The sequence below is a fragment of the Lepus europaeus genome, chromosome 5 (genome assembly GCF_033115175.1).
Source record: "Lepus europaeus isolate LE1 chromosome 5, mLepTim1.pri, whole genome shotgun sequence".
In the NCBI taxonomy this organism is placed as follows: domain Eukaryota; kingdom Metazoa; phylum Chordata; class Mammalia; order Lagomorpha; family Leporidae; genus Lepus; species Lepus europaeus.
In genome coordinates, this window is record NC_084831.1 from 11,041,707 (window position 1) to 11,060,787 (window position 19,081).

Consider the following 19,081-nt stretch of genomic DNA (forward strand, 5'->3'; position numbering starts at 1 on the left):
GATGGGCTGAGGTTCCCGAGAGAAATAAAGCCGAGCTCTCCCTGGAGCCGCAGCTCCTCCCTCACTTGAGCTCCAAGGGTGTTCACTGGCTCTTAGCCTCTCACCTGTGCTGGCCCAGAGCGCGCTCCTGGGGACACTGGCGGTCACGGGGCCACTGTGGCCTGGGTCCCTCGTCTCCTCCTGATGCCCCACTTCCTGGGATGGAGACAGGATCCCCCAGGCCTTGGGATGCTTCTCTTCCTGGATAGGCAAGACCCAGCGGCCCAGCCCTTGGATGAGCCACAGGTGAAAAAGGAGGAGGGGTCCTGGATGTGTCCCCTTGGGGCGTCCACAGTGTCTGGGGCGTCCTCCATGTTGGGCCTTGAGACACAGATGGCTAATTCCACACCTGATGAAAGCAGCATGACCCTGGTATTCATTGCCTGAGACTGCAGGCTTGTGTGGACTTTCCCGGCTCCCTGCTAGCCACGGGCCGCTAAGAGTTCACTGTGGTCTCTGAGCAGCCCTGGCCAAGGGCTTTATTCCTCCAGGCCCATTTATTGCGGTAGGTGTGGGTTTCTACAAGAACTCGCGGCCCTGCTCGGGCAAGGAGCCTAAAAATACGGCCACCCGCAACTCAGGGGGCTGAGCCTCCTCAGACCCCCGCCTGCTGTCCACGCGGCTCGCATCTTCCTCACTTTCCTCTGCTGCTCTCACCACAATAGACGGCTCCCCTACCTTGACCGGGTGTCTTGGAGCCTTCTCAGACCCGTCTCTTAAACCTAACACTCCAGGGGGCCTGTCCTGGCTGGGCGGCAGCAGGTGGAACAGCTGTGTTTGTGCTAGGGGCCAGGACCCTTCCCTAGGTCCCTCCAGAACCCCTGCCCAGGGGCCCAGGCACCCGCCTTCCCCAGCAGAGACCAGCCAAGTGCATGCTGGTGAACCCACCGCTTTAATACCAGGGCACCGTGAGGACGACGGGGGTGGCAGTGGGGGCACCAAGGGAGCAGGTTTGGGGCGGGGAGAGCCAGGTGGACACTCCAGACACAGAGACTCTGAAGGTGCCAACGAGTAGGGGCTGTGCCACCAGGGAGGTGACCTCATCTTCCCCAGGGAGCAGGTGCACAGGGCGGGGACTGAGCCCAGGGTCAAGGCAGGGTCCCCAGCCCCACTCCTATTGGGTCTCTCTGTCCCCACGAGGCCATCGGCCTGGGATACTGGCAGCAGCGCCTCTGGGGGCCATGGCCCCAGCATCTGTCGGTGTCCTTGAGCTCCCTGAAGACAAGGGGCAAGGGGCCGTGCCACCTGAGCCTGGGAAAGACGAAGAGGGCTCAGGCTGCCTCTGATGGCCGGGTCCACCAAAGCACAGAGTGACCCACAGGAGCGCCAGCCCTCATCCCTGCCGCTTCCTCCCTGAGCCTGCCCCAAGTGGTCCAGAGATGCCCAGCGGCGTTCCCAGAGTCCAGATGTGCCTGGGCTATGGACTGGCCAAGGTCACGGTGTGGGCAGGTGCTGGCCCCATGCAGCCCCCACCTCAGTTATAGAAAACCTCATCTTCCTCTTCGGAGAGGGAGCCGCTGTCCACCGAGGGGAGCGACCCCTGCAGGCAGCCCCCCGCCATGGGCCCCAGGTCCCCGGGCAGCCGCTGCCGATGCTGCTGCTCAGGGCTGGGGTGCTGGGGGCTGGCAGGAGGGAGGGGGGAGGGGGAGGGCCACTCATCGGGGGAGTCGGGCGAGGAGAAGGCCAGGAGGCTGTCATCCCGTGAGGGGCCGCTCAGGAAGCTGTCCTGCAGGCCTGCAAAGCAGAAAGGCGGGGGGGGGGGGGATGCATCCGGGCTCCTGAACAGTGGCCCCTCCAGGTGGGAGGATGACCGGCCCCCAACCCCTGCCCCATGCCCCACTGCGGCTGCCCAGTGTGTGACCTCGGCCAGGCCCCTGAACCTCCCTGTGTCCACCTCCTCTCTGCCACTCCAGGGAGGGTACAGGGTTGGGGCCAGGTGCCTGGCTGGGCCCGGTGCCCAGTTTCACATCCTCACTCTGACCCTCTGGCTGTGTCACCTGGGGTGAGCTTCAGAGCCTCCTGGTGCCTCCGTTTCCTTAGTTGTAAAAAGGGGACGACGGGACCCACTCCCAGTGCCGCAAGGGCAGTAAGGGACATTGCAAGCAGAAAGTACTTGGTGCTCGTCACCCCCTCTCCCCATGTGGGTGGCACCCGCTGGGCAGTGGGTCCATTTTACAGATGAGAAAACGAAGGCTGGGGAAAGAGAGGGTCTTGCCCGCATCACACAGCCTGGGGTGGCCGCAGGCCTCCAGCTGCAGCTCTGCACCACCCACCCCAGCCCAGGCCCCCGGGCTGTACCCTGGAGCTGATCTGTGTCCTGGGGGCTGGTCCCGAGGTGCAGCTCCTCACCGTCCAGCGAGGACCAGGCGCTCAGCGTGGCCTCTGTGATGGCAAACTGCTCGGCGACCCCTAGGGACAGTGGGGTATGGGCAAGTGGGGGCAGCGCTGGCACCAGGACCGGCTGAGGGGCCACCTCTCGGGGCTGCCCATCTACGCCCAGCCACACCCACCCCGTGCCTTCTCTGCCCGCCCACACGGTGCCCATACAGTGACCCCGCTCCCAGAGGCCCCGCTCCACCCCTGCAGAGCGGCCGGGGCCCCTCTCCGCTCCCCCTTCCCGCTGACCTGCTGCAAAGCGGGCCTCCCGCAGCTCATCTGGGAGGCAGTGGTAGCGCTCGTCCTCGGCCGGGGACAGCTCCCAGCCCGATCGCTGGGCGCTCCAGCCCTTCCACTCGATGAGGTGGGCCACACGGCCCCGTGCCATGGCCGTGGGCTTGGTCATGTGGTCCTTGATGCTCTGCACCACCCCTGGGGCATTGGGGGCATTGGGGGACCGTCCCGACGTTACACCCTGCTCAGGTCTCCCTCCCAACCCCTGGGGTCTCTCCTCAGGGCCATCAGGTGGTCCATCCCCAATCCATCCATGCCTGAGTACAGGGGATGCCCGGTACCCCTGCCAAGTGCCCTATAGGATTCCAGGGCCCACCCAGTCCCTCCCATCCCTCCCTTCACAGGGCCTCCCAGGGCTGCACGGCCCCCTGGGCTCAGATGCCCCCCACTCTGACCCCATGCCCCCTTCTCCATGCTGGCCACACCCCCAGTCCTTCCTGACCGAGCTCTCACCCTTGTCCCCCGCCCCTCACTTCCTGGCGCTTCTCTCCCGAGCTGTCCCTCAGTGAATTCCTACACAACCGCTTCCTGCTCAAGCTCTGCTCTGGAGACTCCGACCCAAGGGGACGTGGGTGGCAGAGGGCAGGGAGACCAGGCCTGGCAACATCGGGGAGATCCGGGCCACCCCAAAGTCCCACTTGGAGCCTGTGGTAGAAAGTGCTGAATTGAATCGGGGCAGCTGTTTGGCTCAGTTAAGATGTTGCTTGGGGTAGGCACTGTAGCGCAGTGGGTTAAAGCCCCAGCCTGGCCAGCGCCGCGGCTCAATAGGCTAATCCTCCACCTTGTGGCGCCGGCACACCGGGTTCTAGTCCTGGGCGGGGTGCCGGATTCTGTCCTGGTTGCCCCTCTTCCAGGCCAGCTCTCTGCTATGGCCCGGGAGTGCAGTGGAGGATGGCCCAGGTCTTGGGCCCTGCACCCCATGGGAGACCAGGAGAAGCATCTAGCTCCTGGCTTCGGTTCAGCGTGGTGCACAGGCCACAGTGCGCCGGCCATGGTGGCCATTGGAGGGTGAACCAACGGCAAAGGAAGACCTTTCTCTCTGTCTCTTTCTCTCTTACTGTCCACTCTGCCTGTCAAAAAAAAAAAAAAAAAAAAAAGCCCCGGCCTGCAGGGCCAGCATCCCATACGAGGTGTCAGTTGGAGTCCTGGCTGCTCCACTTCTGATCCAGCTTCCTGCTAATAAACCTGGGAAAACAGTGGAAGATGGCCCAGGTGCTTTGGCCCTGGCACCCATGTGGGAGACCTGGAAGAAGCTCCTGGCTCCTGGCTTCAGATCGGCACAGCTCTGGCCATTGTCGAGTATACCAGAGGATGGAAGACCTCTCTCCTCTCTCTCTCTTTCTCTCTGTCAGTCTGTCTCTACCTCTCTGTAACTGTCTTTCAAATAAATCTTTAAAAAAAAAAAAAAAGATGTTCCTTGGGACATCCATATCCCAGACAAGTGCCTGGGTTCCAGTCCGGCTCAATGCCCATGGCAGCTTCCTGCCACGGTGCACCCTGGGAGGCTGCCGGGATTGGTTCAAGCACTAGGGCTCCTGTCACCACGTGGGAAACCTGCATTGAGTTCTGGGTCCCTGGCTTTGGCCTGGGACAACCACAGCTGTTGTGGTCATTTTGGGAGTGAAGCAGCTGATGGAAGATTCTGTCTCTCTGCCTCCCAAGGAAAAAAAAAAGAAAATGTTGACTCCATCGCCACCTAGCTGCCATTCAGCTTTGGCTCCCCAAGGCTGTGTCCAGGGTGGGCGGGGCCAGCTCCAAGGCCAGGGGAGGGGCAGCAGGAACCTACCCACGAGAGACGAGGTGGCCAGGGCAGCCACGTTGTAGTTGCTGGCGCAGGATCTGGAGTGGCACAGGTGGCCATTGGTGGTCTGGAAGCACCTCTGTGGGGGTGGGGGTGCAGCAGTGAGCAGGAAGGGGCAGACGCCACGGGACAGCCTCCACCATCACCACCGCCATCCCCCAGCCCACCCAGCTCCCCTGGGCAGGATAGGGGAGTGGGGGTAAGGCCAGTGAGATCCCACCAACCCCCTCCCAGGTCCACCGCTGCCCCCAGGGCGATGGAGTCCGCAGCAGGTGGCTAGTCCAGGGCACAGCAAGGCACTGACCTGCCAAGGATCCCAACAGAAATCCATCTGTTTGTCCTGCAACAAGAGGAGAGAGCAGTCAGGCTTGGCCAGCAGACGGCTCTAGGGCCCGAGCCCTGGGTGGTGACGCGGGCTGGCCTTCAGTGCTCCCTGACCTTGGGCCTGCCACACACATGCAGAGAAAGGAGGGGGCACTGTGGTACCGCCGGGCGGTACCTGGGTTTGAGTTCTGACTTTGCCACTTCCTAGCTGGGGGCAGACAATGCCCCAAACCTCACAGCTGGTGGTGGAGTGTGCACAGCACAAAGTAGGAAAAGGTCCCCTAACACACACACACACACACACACCCCTGGATGTCTGGATGTGATGACCTAAGTACAGGGCCAGATTCACTAGCAGCAGGGCTGGAGCGAAGGTGCCGTCTGCAAGGCTGGGTTAATTCGGGCCGTGGGCCTCAGGCTGGGCTGTGCTTTCTACCCAGGCCAAGCCTGGTCCCTGGATGCCAGCCCACTCCAGACCCTCGTCCAGGTGAATCCCCAACCTCAAGGACCCAATTGTGCTGGCAGGGACGGCGCCCCCTGTCGGGAGCTGTGGGAACAGCCTGGAATCTGGGCACAGGCAGAGGGAGGGAGCAGGAGGGAGGGGCTGTTACCTTGCCAGCAACATGGTCTGGAGCAGTGGCGGGCGGGCGGCCCTCGCACAGGTGTGGGTCAAGGGTTTCCGTGCCCTGGGGCATGGGGCAGTCCTTGTGGGCACTTGTGAAGAGATCTGGAAGTGAGTGGGACGGGGTGAGGTCAGGGAAGCCCAGGCCTCCCCCACCTGCCAAGTGTGTCCACGGAGGCCTGGAGACGACCTTGGCCTTGTTACCCACGGCGACTCCACAGGACACAGACTCCAGGGCACTGCCACTTCATCCCTGGGCCCTGCTGGGGGCCTCTCCCCACCCCACCCTGGTCTGGAAGCTTCTGGAAGGCCCCAGCCTGACCTCTCTCCCACACCACCCCTGCCTGCACCTGTGCCCGCATCTCCTCCTTCCCCTCCCCCGAGAGAGGCAGAGCTGCCCCCTCCATCCGAGGCGAGCTGTCCTCACAGGGGCTGATTCCCGCCTGCCTACACTCAGGAGCAATCCTGGACGGAAGGGTGCCGCTCTCCTCATCAGGGGCACCTGTCAGCGTCACACAGGCCCCTGTGCCTCCTCTGCTTGGGGACTTCACACCTGTCTGAGCAAGCAGCCCCCATGCCTCCTACTTCAAACTCCTGACCTCCCGCGACCTCTAGCCCTGGCCCACACCTCTGCCCACATCACAGAGGTGTGCGCCACCTCCTGTTCTCCCCAACCTGTGCCACGTGGGGTTCACGAGAGGCACGCGTGTAGCTGCCAGAAAACTTCCAACGGCCAAGTGCAAGGCTGACTCCTCTGACCCCGCCTTCCCCGAGCTCAGTGGCCCCCAGACCACGCTGGCCCCCTCTGCCTCCCTAAGCCACACCCCCCGGCGCCCACCCACCACAACAGCTGCTCCCCAGTCCCCATTGTGGCAGCCCCTCCCCCCACCTTGACCCCTAGCTGTTGCCTGCCCCACACCCCCTGCAGACCCTTTTCCTCCCTCTCCACCCCCAAAGATGGCATTTCTGCCACGCTGATGCCTACATCCACACCCCAGGCCTGAATCCCCCCCTTGAGCTGGGGGCTCCACGCAACTTCCCACTCTCTGGACACCAGAAAGGGACGTCATACAGAACTGGGACAAAAGCAAGCAGCGACCCCACACACATCTTTGCTGCGGTTTGGATATGTGCCTCCTAAACTTGAGAGTTTGGTCCCCACAGTCTTACTTAGTGGCATTAAGAGTTTGGAGCAGGCACCCCGGCTCAACAGGCTAATCCTCCGCCTGCGGCGCAGGCACAGGGTTCTAGTCCTGGTCGGGGCACCGGATTCTGTCCCAGTTGCTCCTCTTCCAGGCCAGCTCTCTGCTGTGGCCCGGGAGGGCAGTGGAGGATGGCCCAGGTCCTTGGGACCTGAACCCGCATGGAAGACCAGGAGGAAGCATCTGGCTCCTGGCTTCGGATCAGCGCAGTGCACCGGCCGCAGCGGCCATTGGAGGGTGAACCAATGGCAAAGGAAGACCTTTCTCTCTGTCTCTCTCTCTCACTGTCCACTCTGCCTGTCAAAAAAAAAAAAAAAGAATTTGGAAACTCAATCCAGTGGGAGTGTTTAGGGGCAAAGCCATGGGGAAGCGACTTGGATTGGATTACGACATTGGGGGTGGGACCCTGTACTGGATCTGGGCGGATGCACGTGGGGAGCCCTGCCTTCTGCTACGTGATGCCCTGGGCCAGCAAGAACACCAGCCCTGGAGAATGGACCAAGGTGCCTGATCTCAGACTGTGAACCTCCAGAACTGGCAGCCAAAATAAACCTCTCCTCCCTGTAGAATCAGGCTGTCTCTGCGACTTTGTTACGGTGACAAACGCTGGCTCACACGTGCCGTCTCCCTTCCCCAGCTTTAGAAAATGAGGCAATCCATTCCCCAGCTGCACCAACTAAAAATTTGCGAGTTTCCTTCCTGCTCTGCCTTCCCCATCTCCCTCAAAGCCAACAGCAAGCCCAAAGGGCTCCCTCTCCGGCCTCTGTGCCAGCCAATCCACCTCCTTCCTCACTGCAGCCCCTGAGAGGGGCTTCATTAGGGATTTCATCACTGCCCGCCCACCGTAGGGTGCACAGACACACACCTAGCTGGTAGGGCCGTCCATGCACCTAGGACAGGTGGGGCAGCCTACTGCTCCCAGGGGAGGAACCCAAACAGCAGGCAGCTGTAGCACAATGGTTAGTACTTGCGTGGCTGTGTATATGGAGACCTAGAAAAGGTACAGTTATAATGTGATACAAAAAAGATTTTAAATGGTCCATGCTGGGGTGGGGTTTGGCACAGTAGGTTAAGCTGCTCCTTAGGGTGCCAGCAACCCATGTGGGAGTTCTGGTTCAAGTCCCAGCGCCTCTGCTTCCTAGCCAGCTGCTTGCTAATGAGCCTGGGAAGCAGCAGATGATGGTTCAACATGAGTTCTTGCTGCCCATATGGGCTAGACTCCTGGTTTCAGTCTGGCCCAGTCCCCGCTGTCGCCACCCTTTGGAGAGTGAACCAGGAGATAAAAAAGCTCTATGTTAGCCTCTCTGTCTGTCTCACTCTGCCTTTCAAATAAATAACACCTTTAAAAAAAAACTCAATAAGAAGACAAAAAGTTTTTTAAATACAAGAGGCCCATGTGTAAGAATACTCACAGAGAGTGAGTTGGCAGGACTGGAAGCTGCCCCAGGTGAGGGAGGGGGTGGGCAGTGAGGGAGGACGGAGGCCTAGGACGCTACCGTCCACCCCTGCACATTCCAAACACTGCACACAGAGGCCACACTAAAGTTATCTTTTAAAATTTTATTTCAGAAAAGAAAAATTGTCATTCAGGTTAGCGTAGGCCTCGGCATGCCGAGCTGCCACGTGGGACACCCACATCCCATATCGGAGCGCCTGGGGTCGAGTCCCACCTCTGCTTCCCATCTAGCTTCTTCTAACGCACACCCTGGGAGGCAGCGGTGACGGCCAAGGGCTTAGGCTGCTGCTACCCAGGTGGGAGACCCGGATAGAATTCCTGTCTCCTGGATTTGGCCTGGTGCAGGCCTGGCCTCTGTGGCCACTTGGTGCATAAACCAGAGGATGGAAGATCTCTCTGTCTCTCCCCTCTTCGTCATTTTAACTTCCAAATTTACCAATTTTTTTTCTTCAATGCTAAATTAACCTTAGCTTATGGTAACCTTTTTGCTTTATAAACTTTTAATTAAAAAAAAAACTTGACTTTTGTAATAACATTCACTTTAAAATATACTTTGCAGGGTTGGCACTGTGGTGTTGTGCCTGACGCCATTTTATAGTGAACTTTTATAATTAGGAGTATACTCTAAAATGATGATTGACAGTAGAGTAATGTATAAACCAGCAACACAGTCAGTGTTGCCACAATCCGGTAGCAAGTGCCTAACTGCCTGCTATGCTGTAACACACCGGGCAGCCGGTAGGTGTGTTCACACCTGCATCGCCACACACGGGAGTAGGGAGTAGGATGACAACCTATGACAGCTCCAATGTCGTGACAACGATATTGTCACTGGAAACAGTCATTTGTCAGCTCCATGATGGATACCTGGTATGTGACCATACGTGAACCGTGTGGCGGCTCCACCCACAGCAAAGCCCTTAGCCAATGGCCACCTGACGCAGGACCCTGGCTCTTTTGTCTGGGTCCAGAAAATTCAGGCTTGCTCACACGGTGGGGTTGCCTGAGGCTCTCGCCCGGACGGCGCCCTGGCTGGGCTGCATGTCTGGAAGATGCCCTCTACCTGTCAGGGGCACCCCCGTCTTCCCGGGGAGCTGCTGCCAAGCCACCCTGCCCAGGGTCTCATCCCAACGCTGCTCTTTACTACCTGGGGCGGGGGGTGACTTCATCTCCTCCAGACTCCATATCACCATCTGTCAAATGGACCCCTGAGCGACTTCTTATTCTGTAACAGGAAGTGGTTAGGCCCCTGGCCCTGTCCAAGGTGCTGAAATGGGCTCTGTGTCCCAACCCTGCACCACTCTCTGACTCACCCTACCCACCTCTCCCGTGTGCCCAGAGGGTCACTGGCAGCAACTGGGGGTGCCAGACCCCAGTCGGATGTCTGCATAACCAGTGAGACCGCAGAGACCAGCAGGCAGGGGTGGGGCAAGCAGGAGGACAGCCGGCCCTCCCACCTCTGGTGTGGCCAAGACCGTGAGTTTTCCCAGGGGTCAAGTGCTGAGGAAGGTACCATGTTTCAGCCTCACTGGTACCCACCCCAGCCCCAGGAGCTGCCTGCAGGGCCAAGGGACCTCAGTGCCAAGAGGCTGGAGGGCGGATCGCTTCAAGAGAACAGGGAGTAGGCAAGGAAAGGAAGGCGAAACCAGGAGAAATCTCTGAAGACAGAGGCTGTAGAATGGGAAGGGCCCCCTCCCATGGCTCCTGGAGAACTCACCACCCTAACCCGGAAGGTGGCCCCACTTCCTCTTCCACTACGCTCCCCTCTGCACCCTGGCCACGCAGATCACTCTCCGGGTGCTCCTCAGACACATCCAGCACATTCCCCACCCCAGGGCCTTTGCACTGTCCACCCCTTCCCTCCCTCTGGAACCCTCTCCTCCCAGACACCACAGGGTCTCTCCCTCCCTCCACTTTGGTCTCTCCTCAAGTGCTGTAACCTCAGCACGGCTTCCCCCTATCTTATCGGTTATGACACCTGCCGGTCTCCACCCTTTACACGCTACACTCAGTGCCTCTCACCAGCACAGAGCTCTGGAAGAGCTGGGATCTGGCCTGCTTTGTTCTCTGGGGCAGCCCCTGCACCTGCCACAGGGTGTCACTGAATACCCGCTGCAAGAGGGAAGGTGTGAACGTTTGGGTGCCGGCCACACCGAGGCCTCAACAACGAGCCCGTGTTAGCCAAGAAACGGCCATGAGAGCGCCAGACATCCACACGTCCTGGCCCCTTTTCCCAAATTCCCCGTGCCACACCCATTCATGAGAAGAGAGAGGGACCCCCAAGAGGGGAAGAGGCCAGCAGAATAAGGAGCAGACGCAGTCCTCAGGCTGCAAGCAAGCAGGTGCTTACTGGGCTGGAGGCCAGAGGACAACTTCCAGCCCAACTGGACCGGATGTGGTGTGCAGCAGAGAGCTCCAGGATCAGCCCAAAGGCTGTGGACAGGTGGACAAGCCAGGAAGGTAGGGGTGAGTCCATGCGAGGCAGGGACTGTAGAAAAGGAAGGCAGGGTCAGGAGTAACTGCCCCTCCTCCAATGAGCCAGGTGTAAGGAGGTCTGAGCCGTGAGGACGGCGTGGAGCGGCATGGATCGAGAGGGCTCAGCTGAGCCCCGCACAGAGTGCAACATTTCTTGCTCCTTATCCACAGTCTCAGCTCTGCGACCCTGAGCTGACCTTGTCCCTCTCTGGGCTTCAGGGTCTCTGTCCTCACAAAGGCAGTGTGAAAGTCGGGGGCACCTTGTTCTGTGAGACATGTAAGCCTTGTACTAGGTCATTTTAAGAAATGGAACAGAGGGGCTGGCACTGTGGCACAGCAGGTAAAGCCACCACCTGTGACACCGGCACCCCATATGGGCATCGATTCGAGTCCCAGCTGCTCCATTTCTGATCCAGCCCCCTGCTAATGGCCTGGGAAAGCAGCAGAAGATGGCCCAAGTCCTTGGGCCCCTGCACCCACGTGGGAGACCCTGATGAAGCTCCTGGCTCCTGGCTTCAGCCTGGCCCAGCTCAGGCTGCTGCAGCCATTTTGGGAATGAACAGTGAATGGAAGACTTTTCTCTCGCTGCCTCTGCCTCTCCCTCTCTCTCTCTGTAAATTGGCCTTTCAAATAAGTAAATAAATCTTTTTTTAAAAAAAAAAGAAATGAAATGAAACAGAGTGGAGGAGCCAGCACAGTGGCGCAGCAGGTAAAGCCACTGCCTGTAGCACCAGCATCCCACGTGGGTGCCGGTTCAAGTCCCGGCTGCTCCACTTCCAATCCAACTCTTTGCTGATGGCCTGGGAAAGCAGCAGAGGATGGTCCAAGAACTTGGACCCCTGCACCTACATGGGAGACCTGGAGGAAGCTCCTGGAGCAGCTCAGCTCTGGCCACTGCGGCCATTTAGGGAGTGAACCAGCAGATGGAAGATCTCTCTCTCTCTCTCTCTGTAACCCTGCGTTTCAAACAAATAAATAAATCTTTAAAAGGAAAGGAAGGAAGGAACAGAGTGGAATGGAGGCACTCAGAGCTGAGGGCAGCAGTGCTGGACTTAGTACTGTTTCCTGAAGCTTCTGTCCAAATGGCATGGACACGCTTGTGTGCTCGCACACACATGGATGGTGAGAATCTTCTGTGTAGGCATCCTGGGTCACAATGCAAAGCACATTTATTCCTGTGCGTTCAAACACGTTTAAAGCTGCCACGCTTAACACTCCAGAAATTCTGCAGGTCAGGCACAAGGTGTTCCTCGCCACCTTGCCGGCTGCAGGCCCCCCCTGGGAGGGCTGAGAGGAGCCGGCACACTCCTAGGGCGCTGGTGGCCCCTGAAGCTGTTGTGAAAGTCCTCGGCCGCAGGCCCCGCAGTGAGGCTGGCTCTGCTGGAGAGGGGAGCACGGAGCAGGCTGGAAGGAGGAGACGTGACTCCAGCAAGGTCGTTCTCTGAGGTGGTGGTGGGCTCGGGGGACTCCCGGCTCTCGGTCCCCAAGCCTGCCTGCCCCTCACCTCACCTGACCAAGCTGCCTTCTCCCCTCCGAGGACTTTGGTCCCGTGATGTCACAGACAGGTTGCCATGGAGATGTCAGATAATGAAGCGGCCCAGGATGAAATCACAGGCTGCTCTTAGCCCAGCTGGGACCCGGCCACGTCACCGCCGGCAACTGGAAAAACACAGTTTCCGGGGGGGGTGGGGCGGCCCGAGGGGACCCTGAGCTCCCACTCTTGAGACTGCTGCCCTCTCCCAAGGGAGATGGGGGTGTACCCCCTTTCTTCCCCGGTCCACAACCCCCTCCCGTGACCTCAGGGTCAGCAGCCCCTTCTCAGACCTGCCCCCTCCCCACTTCCCCCCGGCCTGTGGTTGCCACGGCAACATAGGGGGCTATTTTGATCCTGCAAGGAGAGGGGTGTTATCCAGAAGTCCTACATCCTCTGCTGTCACCCAAATACCTGCTCTGCTAATCAAGGACGAGCCTGCCTGCCCACACCAGCTCCACTAGCTGCCCTAGTGGACAGCCACCCAGCCAGTCCCTCCTGATGTCTAACCTAATCCCCTCTTGCTGCAGGCCTTCTTTGCTTGCTCAGGCTCCTCTCAATTGCTTCAGAGTCATCCGGGTCCCTCGGCTGCTCCTCAGAGTCCCAGCCCATCCGTCACCATGGTACCATCTCCCCCGGGGGTCTCCCAGAGCTCCAGGCCCCAGGAGGGCAGGGAAGGTCCAAGTTTAACCCTGCTCTCTCCCAGCAAACCAGAGAAAGTCAATCTCTTGATATCACACAGTAACGGAGCAAGAACCTGGCTCCACCCCTGTGCTGCTCCTCCCCGGTCAGCCATGCGCTTCTCAAAGCATCTCCGAGCACCTGCGGCCGAATGCACGCCAGGATCCCTCTGGCCACCGGGGCCCGGGGTGTGTGCTGCCCAGGGTGATGTGCCAGTCGGTGTCCTTGGCTCTGAACACAACCAAGTGGCCAAGGCTTCCTCTCGTGGTCCGTGCCATGGGTGGAAACCTCGACTCTCCACTGCCAGCTCCGGGGCTGCAGGCACACAACGTGACCCCATGAGCCTCAGGTTCTCATCTGTAAAGTGAGAACACGAGGGCACGCCCCGCGAGGATGGCGGGAGGCCCGTCTCTCTCCCCTCAGGTCCTCGTTCTAGGCAGCGGGGTGGACCACAGGCAGCTGCCCCTCTGCTCCTGTCCCTAGGTCAGTGCTTGCCCTGGGGACTCCACAGAGGGTGAGTTCTTGGCCTCTCTGCCTGGTGAGTCATTGCCACAAGAGCAGGCCACAGAACGTGGCAGAGGCAATGTCCACCACACCCAGGACACTTGGTTTTGGGTCACTTGGACACAGCAGTAACTTCACCCGTGGGTCAGTGCTGCTCAGAGCTGCCCAAGGTGGTCTCTTTTCATCCCCACCCCGGCTGCAGGGAGAGCAGGTGCTTCTCAGGACTCCACACAGCCCAGCTCCTTTCCGCTTGTCTCTGCCACCCTGGGGTGCAGCCTCTTTGAACACCCTGCTTTAGCGCCACCTGCTCCAAGCAGCCTGCCCAGATGGGCCTCCCCTGTGCGAAGGGCACCCTCATCAGCGGTTCTAATGTGCCAAGGCCACCTACTCAGCGTCAGAGGGTGTCCTGGGCCTTCCACCCGCCATCTCTCATTGACCTCTCACACCCACCCCCCTGCAAGGTAGGAAGCACGATGCCCACTTCACCAAGGGGGAAACTGAGGCTGGGAGAGGCTCAACCACCACACAAGGTCATCAGCGGCGGGGACGAGTGCAGCCTCCAGCCAGTGTGAAACCCGAACCTTTGCTGGCGCCTTGGGCCAACCTCTGGAGAGGGGCCTCAGGCAACTGTCCAAGCGTGTGTCCTGCAAGTCCGCTAGATTCCTCCAAGGGCAAAACTGTGTCTCTCATCAGACTGTGAGCCCCGAAAGGGCGAGGTCCCACCTGTCCTTTCCTCCGTCTCCCCAGAGTGTCCAGTCTAAGCCTGCGCCCTGGCAACCCGAGGGCCACGGCAAGACGGCCCCCGGGTAGTGCGGGGCTGAGAGCTGGAGCTGCCTCCCAGACATCCAAGACGTCCGAGTTTCCAGCAGAAAGCCCTCAGTCTCCACTGGAGACCCCCAGGGTCGGTCTGGCAGGGAGGCCTGGGGCAGGAGGAGCAGCTGTGAACCCCCCCTCTCCTCCCTGCAGGTGGACACTGGTGGAGGCGGTCAGCCCCAGGCAGACAGGAGCCATCCGAATGATCCCCCCAAGGGTGCTGCCTTGAGCATCGCCAGGTGAGGGCAGGGGTCCCCAGCAGCACTGGGGTCACACAGACCCCCATCTCTGAGCCCCACTTCTGCCCCGCAGGGTTGAATGAGAGCTATCTAGGTCAGGAGAGCCAAGGCTCAGGCTGGCCCAGCAGAAGCGCCCAACAAATGGTGGCTTAAAAATAGACGATGAACACAAAACAGCTCCTGGAAACAGCGCGAGTCGCCTTCATCCGGCCCCAATCACCTCCCCGCTGTCCCCGGGGCCTCAAGTGCCTCTTCCCAGGAGGCAGGCCGGCGCCCGGGGCCTCTGCAGCTTCCCCTTGTCCAGCCAAGGTCTGCATAGAGCGACACCAAGGGCACCAGCTAAGCCTCTGAGCGCTCGCAACGTGACAGGTTCCAGTCTGAGTGCTGCACAGGTACTAAGCCATTTCATCCCCCCAGCACCCCCACGACGTCAGTACTGTTAGGATTCCCATTTTAGAGACGAGAACGCTGAGACACAGTTATAAGATCAAGGAACTAGTGAGTGGTGCGGCAGGGATTCAAGTGAGCGGGAGCCACCTGCTGGGATGGGGTGGCCTGGGGTGTGGCGCGGCAGCCTCATACAGCAGTATGGCAGAATGGGGCTCACGGCCCTGGCTTGGGCTTCAGACTGTGTACCTGGCCCTGGGAAGCACTTGGTGCAGGCGAGGAGACCAGGTGGGGGTCTCAGGAACCCGTGGAAGCCCACAGCTCCAGAGGAGGAGGGCAGGTGCAGGGTGGTGAGGTAGACACTAAGGACGTCTGCATGTCAGGGCTCAAATCCTAGCTTTGCTAAGTCCTAGCTGTGTGGCCCAAGGCAAATCACTCAGCTGTCCCCTGCTTCGGATACAAACAGGGACTGTGGTAGCAATAACCCAAGTCAGCGTTTTGCTCCACTACTTTCAGACCAGTACCTGGTAAGGTGTAAGCACTCAGAGAAATGATGAGTGACAAGCAGAGGGGCAAGTGGCTTCCGCTCAGTGGCTCGGCCACCCAGATTCTGGGGACAACGGCAGTCCTCTGCCCTCAAAGCTCCTCTTCCTCTATGCAGCTTCCTGCTTGCATGCTGAACCTCAGGAGGTGGACAGAACTGCAGGTGCACGTGGGGAGCCCAGGCTTCCAAAGGATGGGTGGAGCCGGCACAGACCTGCCAGGGTGACCGCAAATGGCCCTGGCGGAGGGTGCCATGGAGGGAGCACCAGGCAAGGGCTTCCCAGGGCCCGGGCCCACAGCATGACCTTGGCGGGTGTCTTGCCCGCTCCCCCTCTGTCCTGTGCCCAGTGAGTCCTCAGCTCACAGGCCGGTCCATCTGGGGCTGGGGCCCTACGGCGCCTGGCACAAGATGGCCGAGGCATGTGGAAGGGACACAGTCTCTGAGGAATCACCAAACACCTAGAGCTGGCCCCACCCGGACCCCTAACACTGAAGCTGGCCCCACCCGGACCCCTAACACCTGCAGCTGGCCCCACCCAGACCCCTAACACTGAAGCTGGCCCCACCCGGACCCCTAACACCTGCAGCTGGCCCCACCCGGACCCCTAACACCTGCAGCTGGCCCCACCCGGACCCCTAACACTGAAGCTGGCCCCACCCGGACCCCTAACACCTGCAGCTGGCCCCACCCGGACCCCTAACACTGAAGCTGGCCCCACCCGGACCCCTAACACCTGCAGCTGGCCCCACCCGGACCCCTAACACCTGCAGCTGGTCCCACCCAGAGACTGCCAGAGCCCTGGAGGTTTCTGGAGCCCCTCGGGCACCGACAGCTGTCCAAAGGGACCCTTAACTCCTCTTAAGACTGCTTCCCCTTGCTGGGCAGTGGCTGTCACAGTCCAGGTGCTACGCTGGGTCCACGGTGCCGGCACGCAGTAGGTGTCATTACTCTCAGCCGAATCAGGGGGTCAGCGAATGAACCTCACAGGGCCCAGCCCTCCTCCTTCCCCTCCCCACCCTGATCCCTCCTGCCCACTCCCCTTAGTGCCGTGAGCTACCCTCAGAGTCCAGAGGACGGGGGAAGGGTGCCATACTCCTTCCTCCACATCCCTCCCAGGGCACCTCCCGTACACCCGAGCAAGATCTGGGGAGTGATGGATGTGGTAGCAGCTCCCCAAGACCCTGTGTGTGGGCTCAGTGGGTTTGGACTCAATCTGCAGAGCCAGAGCCAAGGCCAAAGTGTCCTGCTCTCCCAGCCCTGCCCCTCCCCCCCCACTGTGTGCCGAGGGGGCTCCCAGGGGAGGAGGGCCCCAAGCCAACACCTCTCCTAAGATGCAGCTTAGCAGCCTGCCGGGCAGCAGGTGCAACCCTGCACCCACCCCCCAGTCACAGACAAGAGAGGCAGGCAAGGGCAGGTGGCTCCCAGCTCTGGTGAGTGAGGGTGGAGGGTCCGGTGAGAAGCAGAGGAAGGCCCAGGGTTACTGGGGACATCAGGTGTCCTCTGTCCCTTCCTGTCCCCTGACCAAGGAGAGGGTGGGGACGAGGTGGGGGAGGGGCCTTCTTCATAACCTGTTCCCCACCACAGCCCTTCCTGCCAAGTGGGTTCAGGGGCTGGAGTGGGGTTGGGGATGGGGGTGAAGCCTGCGCCTTGGGGGTCTGGGGCGGAGGACGCCCCCGCGGCCCCTCCAGAGAAGCCAGGAAGACTCGGGGCTCCCTCCCTCCCAGGCACACGGCAGGGGCTGCGTGGCTGCTGGGCGCCAGGCGCGGCCACACCGCGGTGCCCTCGCACGCGCTCTCGGCGCTGCCCCGTCCGCTCAGGGCACCGTGGCCCTGGGGGTGCGGCTGCTCCGGGAAGTACGGGTCGCCGCCCCCAGCCCTTGGTTCCCTCCCAGCGCCCCGGCCCGCGGCCCCCTCACCTCGCGACACGCAGGAGCCCATCACGGGGCCGCGGGGCCGGGCCGCTGCGCCTCGGGTGCGTCGGGCCGCGGGGCGCTCATGTCTCCGCGGGCTGGGGCTGCACGCGCGGCTGGCGCGAGGCAGGCGAGCAGGCGCGCGGGGACCGGGGATCCGCTCGGCCGGGCCTCCGCGGTCGCCGGGTAGCCCCGCTGCCGCCGCCGCCACCAGCGCCACCGCCGCCGCGCCCGCAGCTGCCAGGGCGCGGAGCGGGGGGCGCGGCCCTAGGGCGCCCCGCCCCCGCCCCGCCCCCCGCGCACCTGTTGCCTGGCCCGGCTGGCGGCGGGGAGGGGTCCAGCGGTCCTCAGCGCCTCCCACCTCCTGGTGGCTGGGCTGAAGGTCAGGGAAGGGGCAAGTGGGGGCAGGGAGATTTCTGGCATTTGGGTCACAACGTAAACAACCTCCCCTGAACCGAAACGACAGCCTGACAAGCCGCGGGGGTGGGGGTGGTGGGGGAGTGACACAATAACTCCCATTATGTCCACTTTTTAAAAAATACATTTTGTTTTTATTTGAAAGTCAGAGTGACATCCAGAGAGAGGAAGACACACACACACACAGAAAGAGAGAGAGAGAGAGAGAGAGAGAGAGAGAGAGAGAGAAAGATTTTCCATCTGCTGGTTCACTCCCCAAATGGCTACAATGGCCAAATCTAGGAGCCAGGAACTCCATCCCAGTCTCCCACCTGGATGCAAGGGCTGAAGCTCTTGGGCCATCTCCTGCTGCTTTCCCAGGCACATTAGCAGGGTGCTGGATCAGAAGTGGAGCAGCTGGGACTCGAACCGCCGCCCATATGGGGTGCCAGTGTTGCAGGTGGCAATTTCACCTGCTATGCCCAGCGCCAGCCCCCATTGTGTCCATTATGCAGAGGAAGACATTGAGGCTCACGGAAGTCAGATATCCTTTATTTATTTATTTGAATGATAGAGTTACAGAGAGAGGGATGGAGAAACAGAGAGAAAGGTCTTCCATCCACTGGTTTACTCCCCAAATAGCCACAATGGCCAGAGACGGACTGATTTGAAGCCAAGAGCCAGGAGCTTCTTCCTGGTCTCCCACATGGGTGCAGGGGCCCAAGCACTTGGTCATCTTCTACTGCTTTCCCAGTCCATAGCAGAGAGTTTGATCGGAAGAGAAGCAGCCGGGACTCGAACAGGCACCCACAGGGGATGCCAGCACTGCAGTGGGAAGCTTAGCCAACTATGCCGCAGCATCGGCCCCAGATAACCTTTTTTAAAGATTTGCTTGTTTGTTTGACACAGAGAGCGAGATCTTCCATCAGCTGGTTCAATCCCCAAGTGTCTGCAGCAACGGGGCCTGGGTCAGACAGAAACCAGGAGCCTGGAACTCCATCTGGGGCTCCCCAGCAGATGGCAGGGACCCACGTTCTTGAGTCGCCACCTGCTGCCTTCCCAGGCACATTAGCAGGAAGCTGGATCAAAAATGGGGCAACTGGGACTCGAAATGGTGCTGACACGGGAGGCTGGTAGCACCACAGCTGGGGCCCAGGAGGCAGGTGCTTTGCCCAGGGGTCCTCGCCTGGGAGGGTCTGAGACTGTGGAGTGTCAACTTCTTATTTGTGCTGGTGGCCCCGCTGCTGGACAAGGCTCTCAGGCAGTGGGGGGAGGGGCAAAGCTGCCTCTCAGGGTTTATCCAGCAGGGTCCTCCTGGGACCCTTGGGTGGCCTCTCTAAGGGAGCAGCAGTGGCCCACTCCAACCACTCACACCGCTCCACGTGCACACACACTCACATACTCACACACATTCAGTCCCACACGGAGTCACAGTCACACTCACACACATGCACACACTCACTCATGTCCTTCCATGTGAACACACAC

The 19,081-nt window shown here is 60.5% G+C and overlaps 1 protein-coding gene across 1 annotated transcript; it reads right to left on the reverse strand.

Annotated features, from left to right (window-relative positions):
* Nucleotides 1–945: 945 nt before the first annotated feature.
* Nucleotides 946–17,253, reverse strand: LOC133760570 (protein FAM131C-like). The gene is made up of 7 exons (XM_062193107.1): nt 17,204–17,253; nt 5,446–5,561; nt 4,815–4,850; nt 4,496–4,589; nt 2,665–2,847; nt 2,338–2,448; nt 946–1,773 (listed from the first exon to the last, which is right to left on the reverse strand). Exons 1-7 carry the CDS (start codon nt 17,223–17,225, stop codon nt 1,514–1,516), a joined length of 822 nt encoding a protein of 273 aa, XP_062049091.1. The 5' UTR covers nt 17,226–17,253; the 3' UTR covers nt 946–1,513.
* Between the last annotated feature and the right edge of the window lie 1,828 nt (nt 17,254–19,081).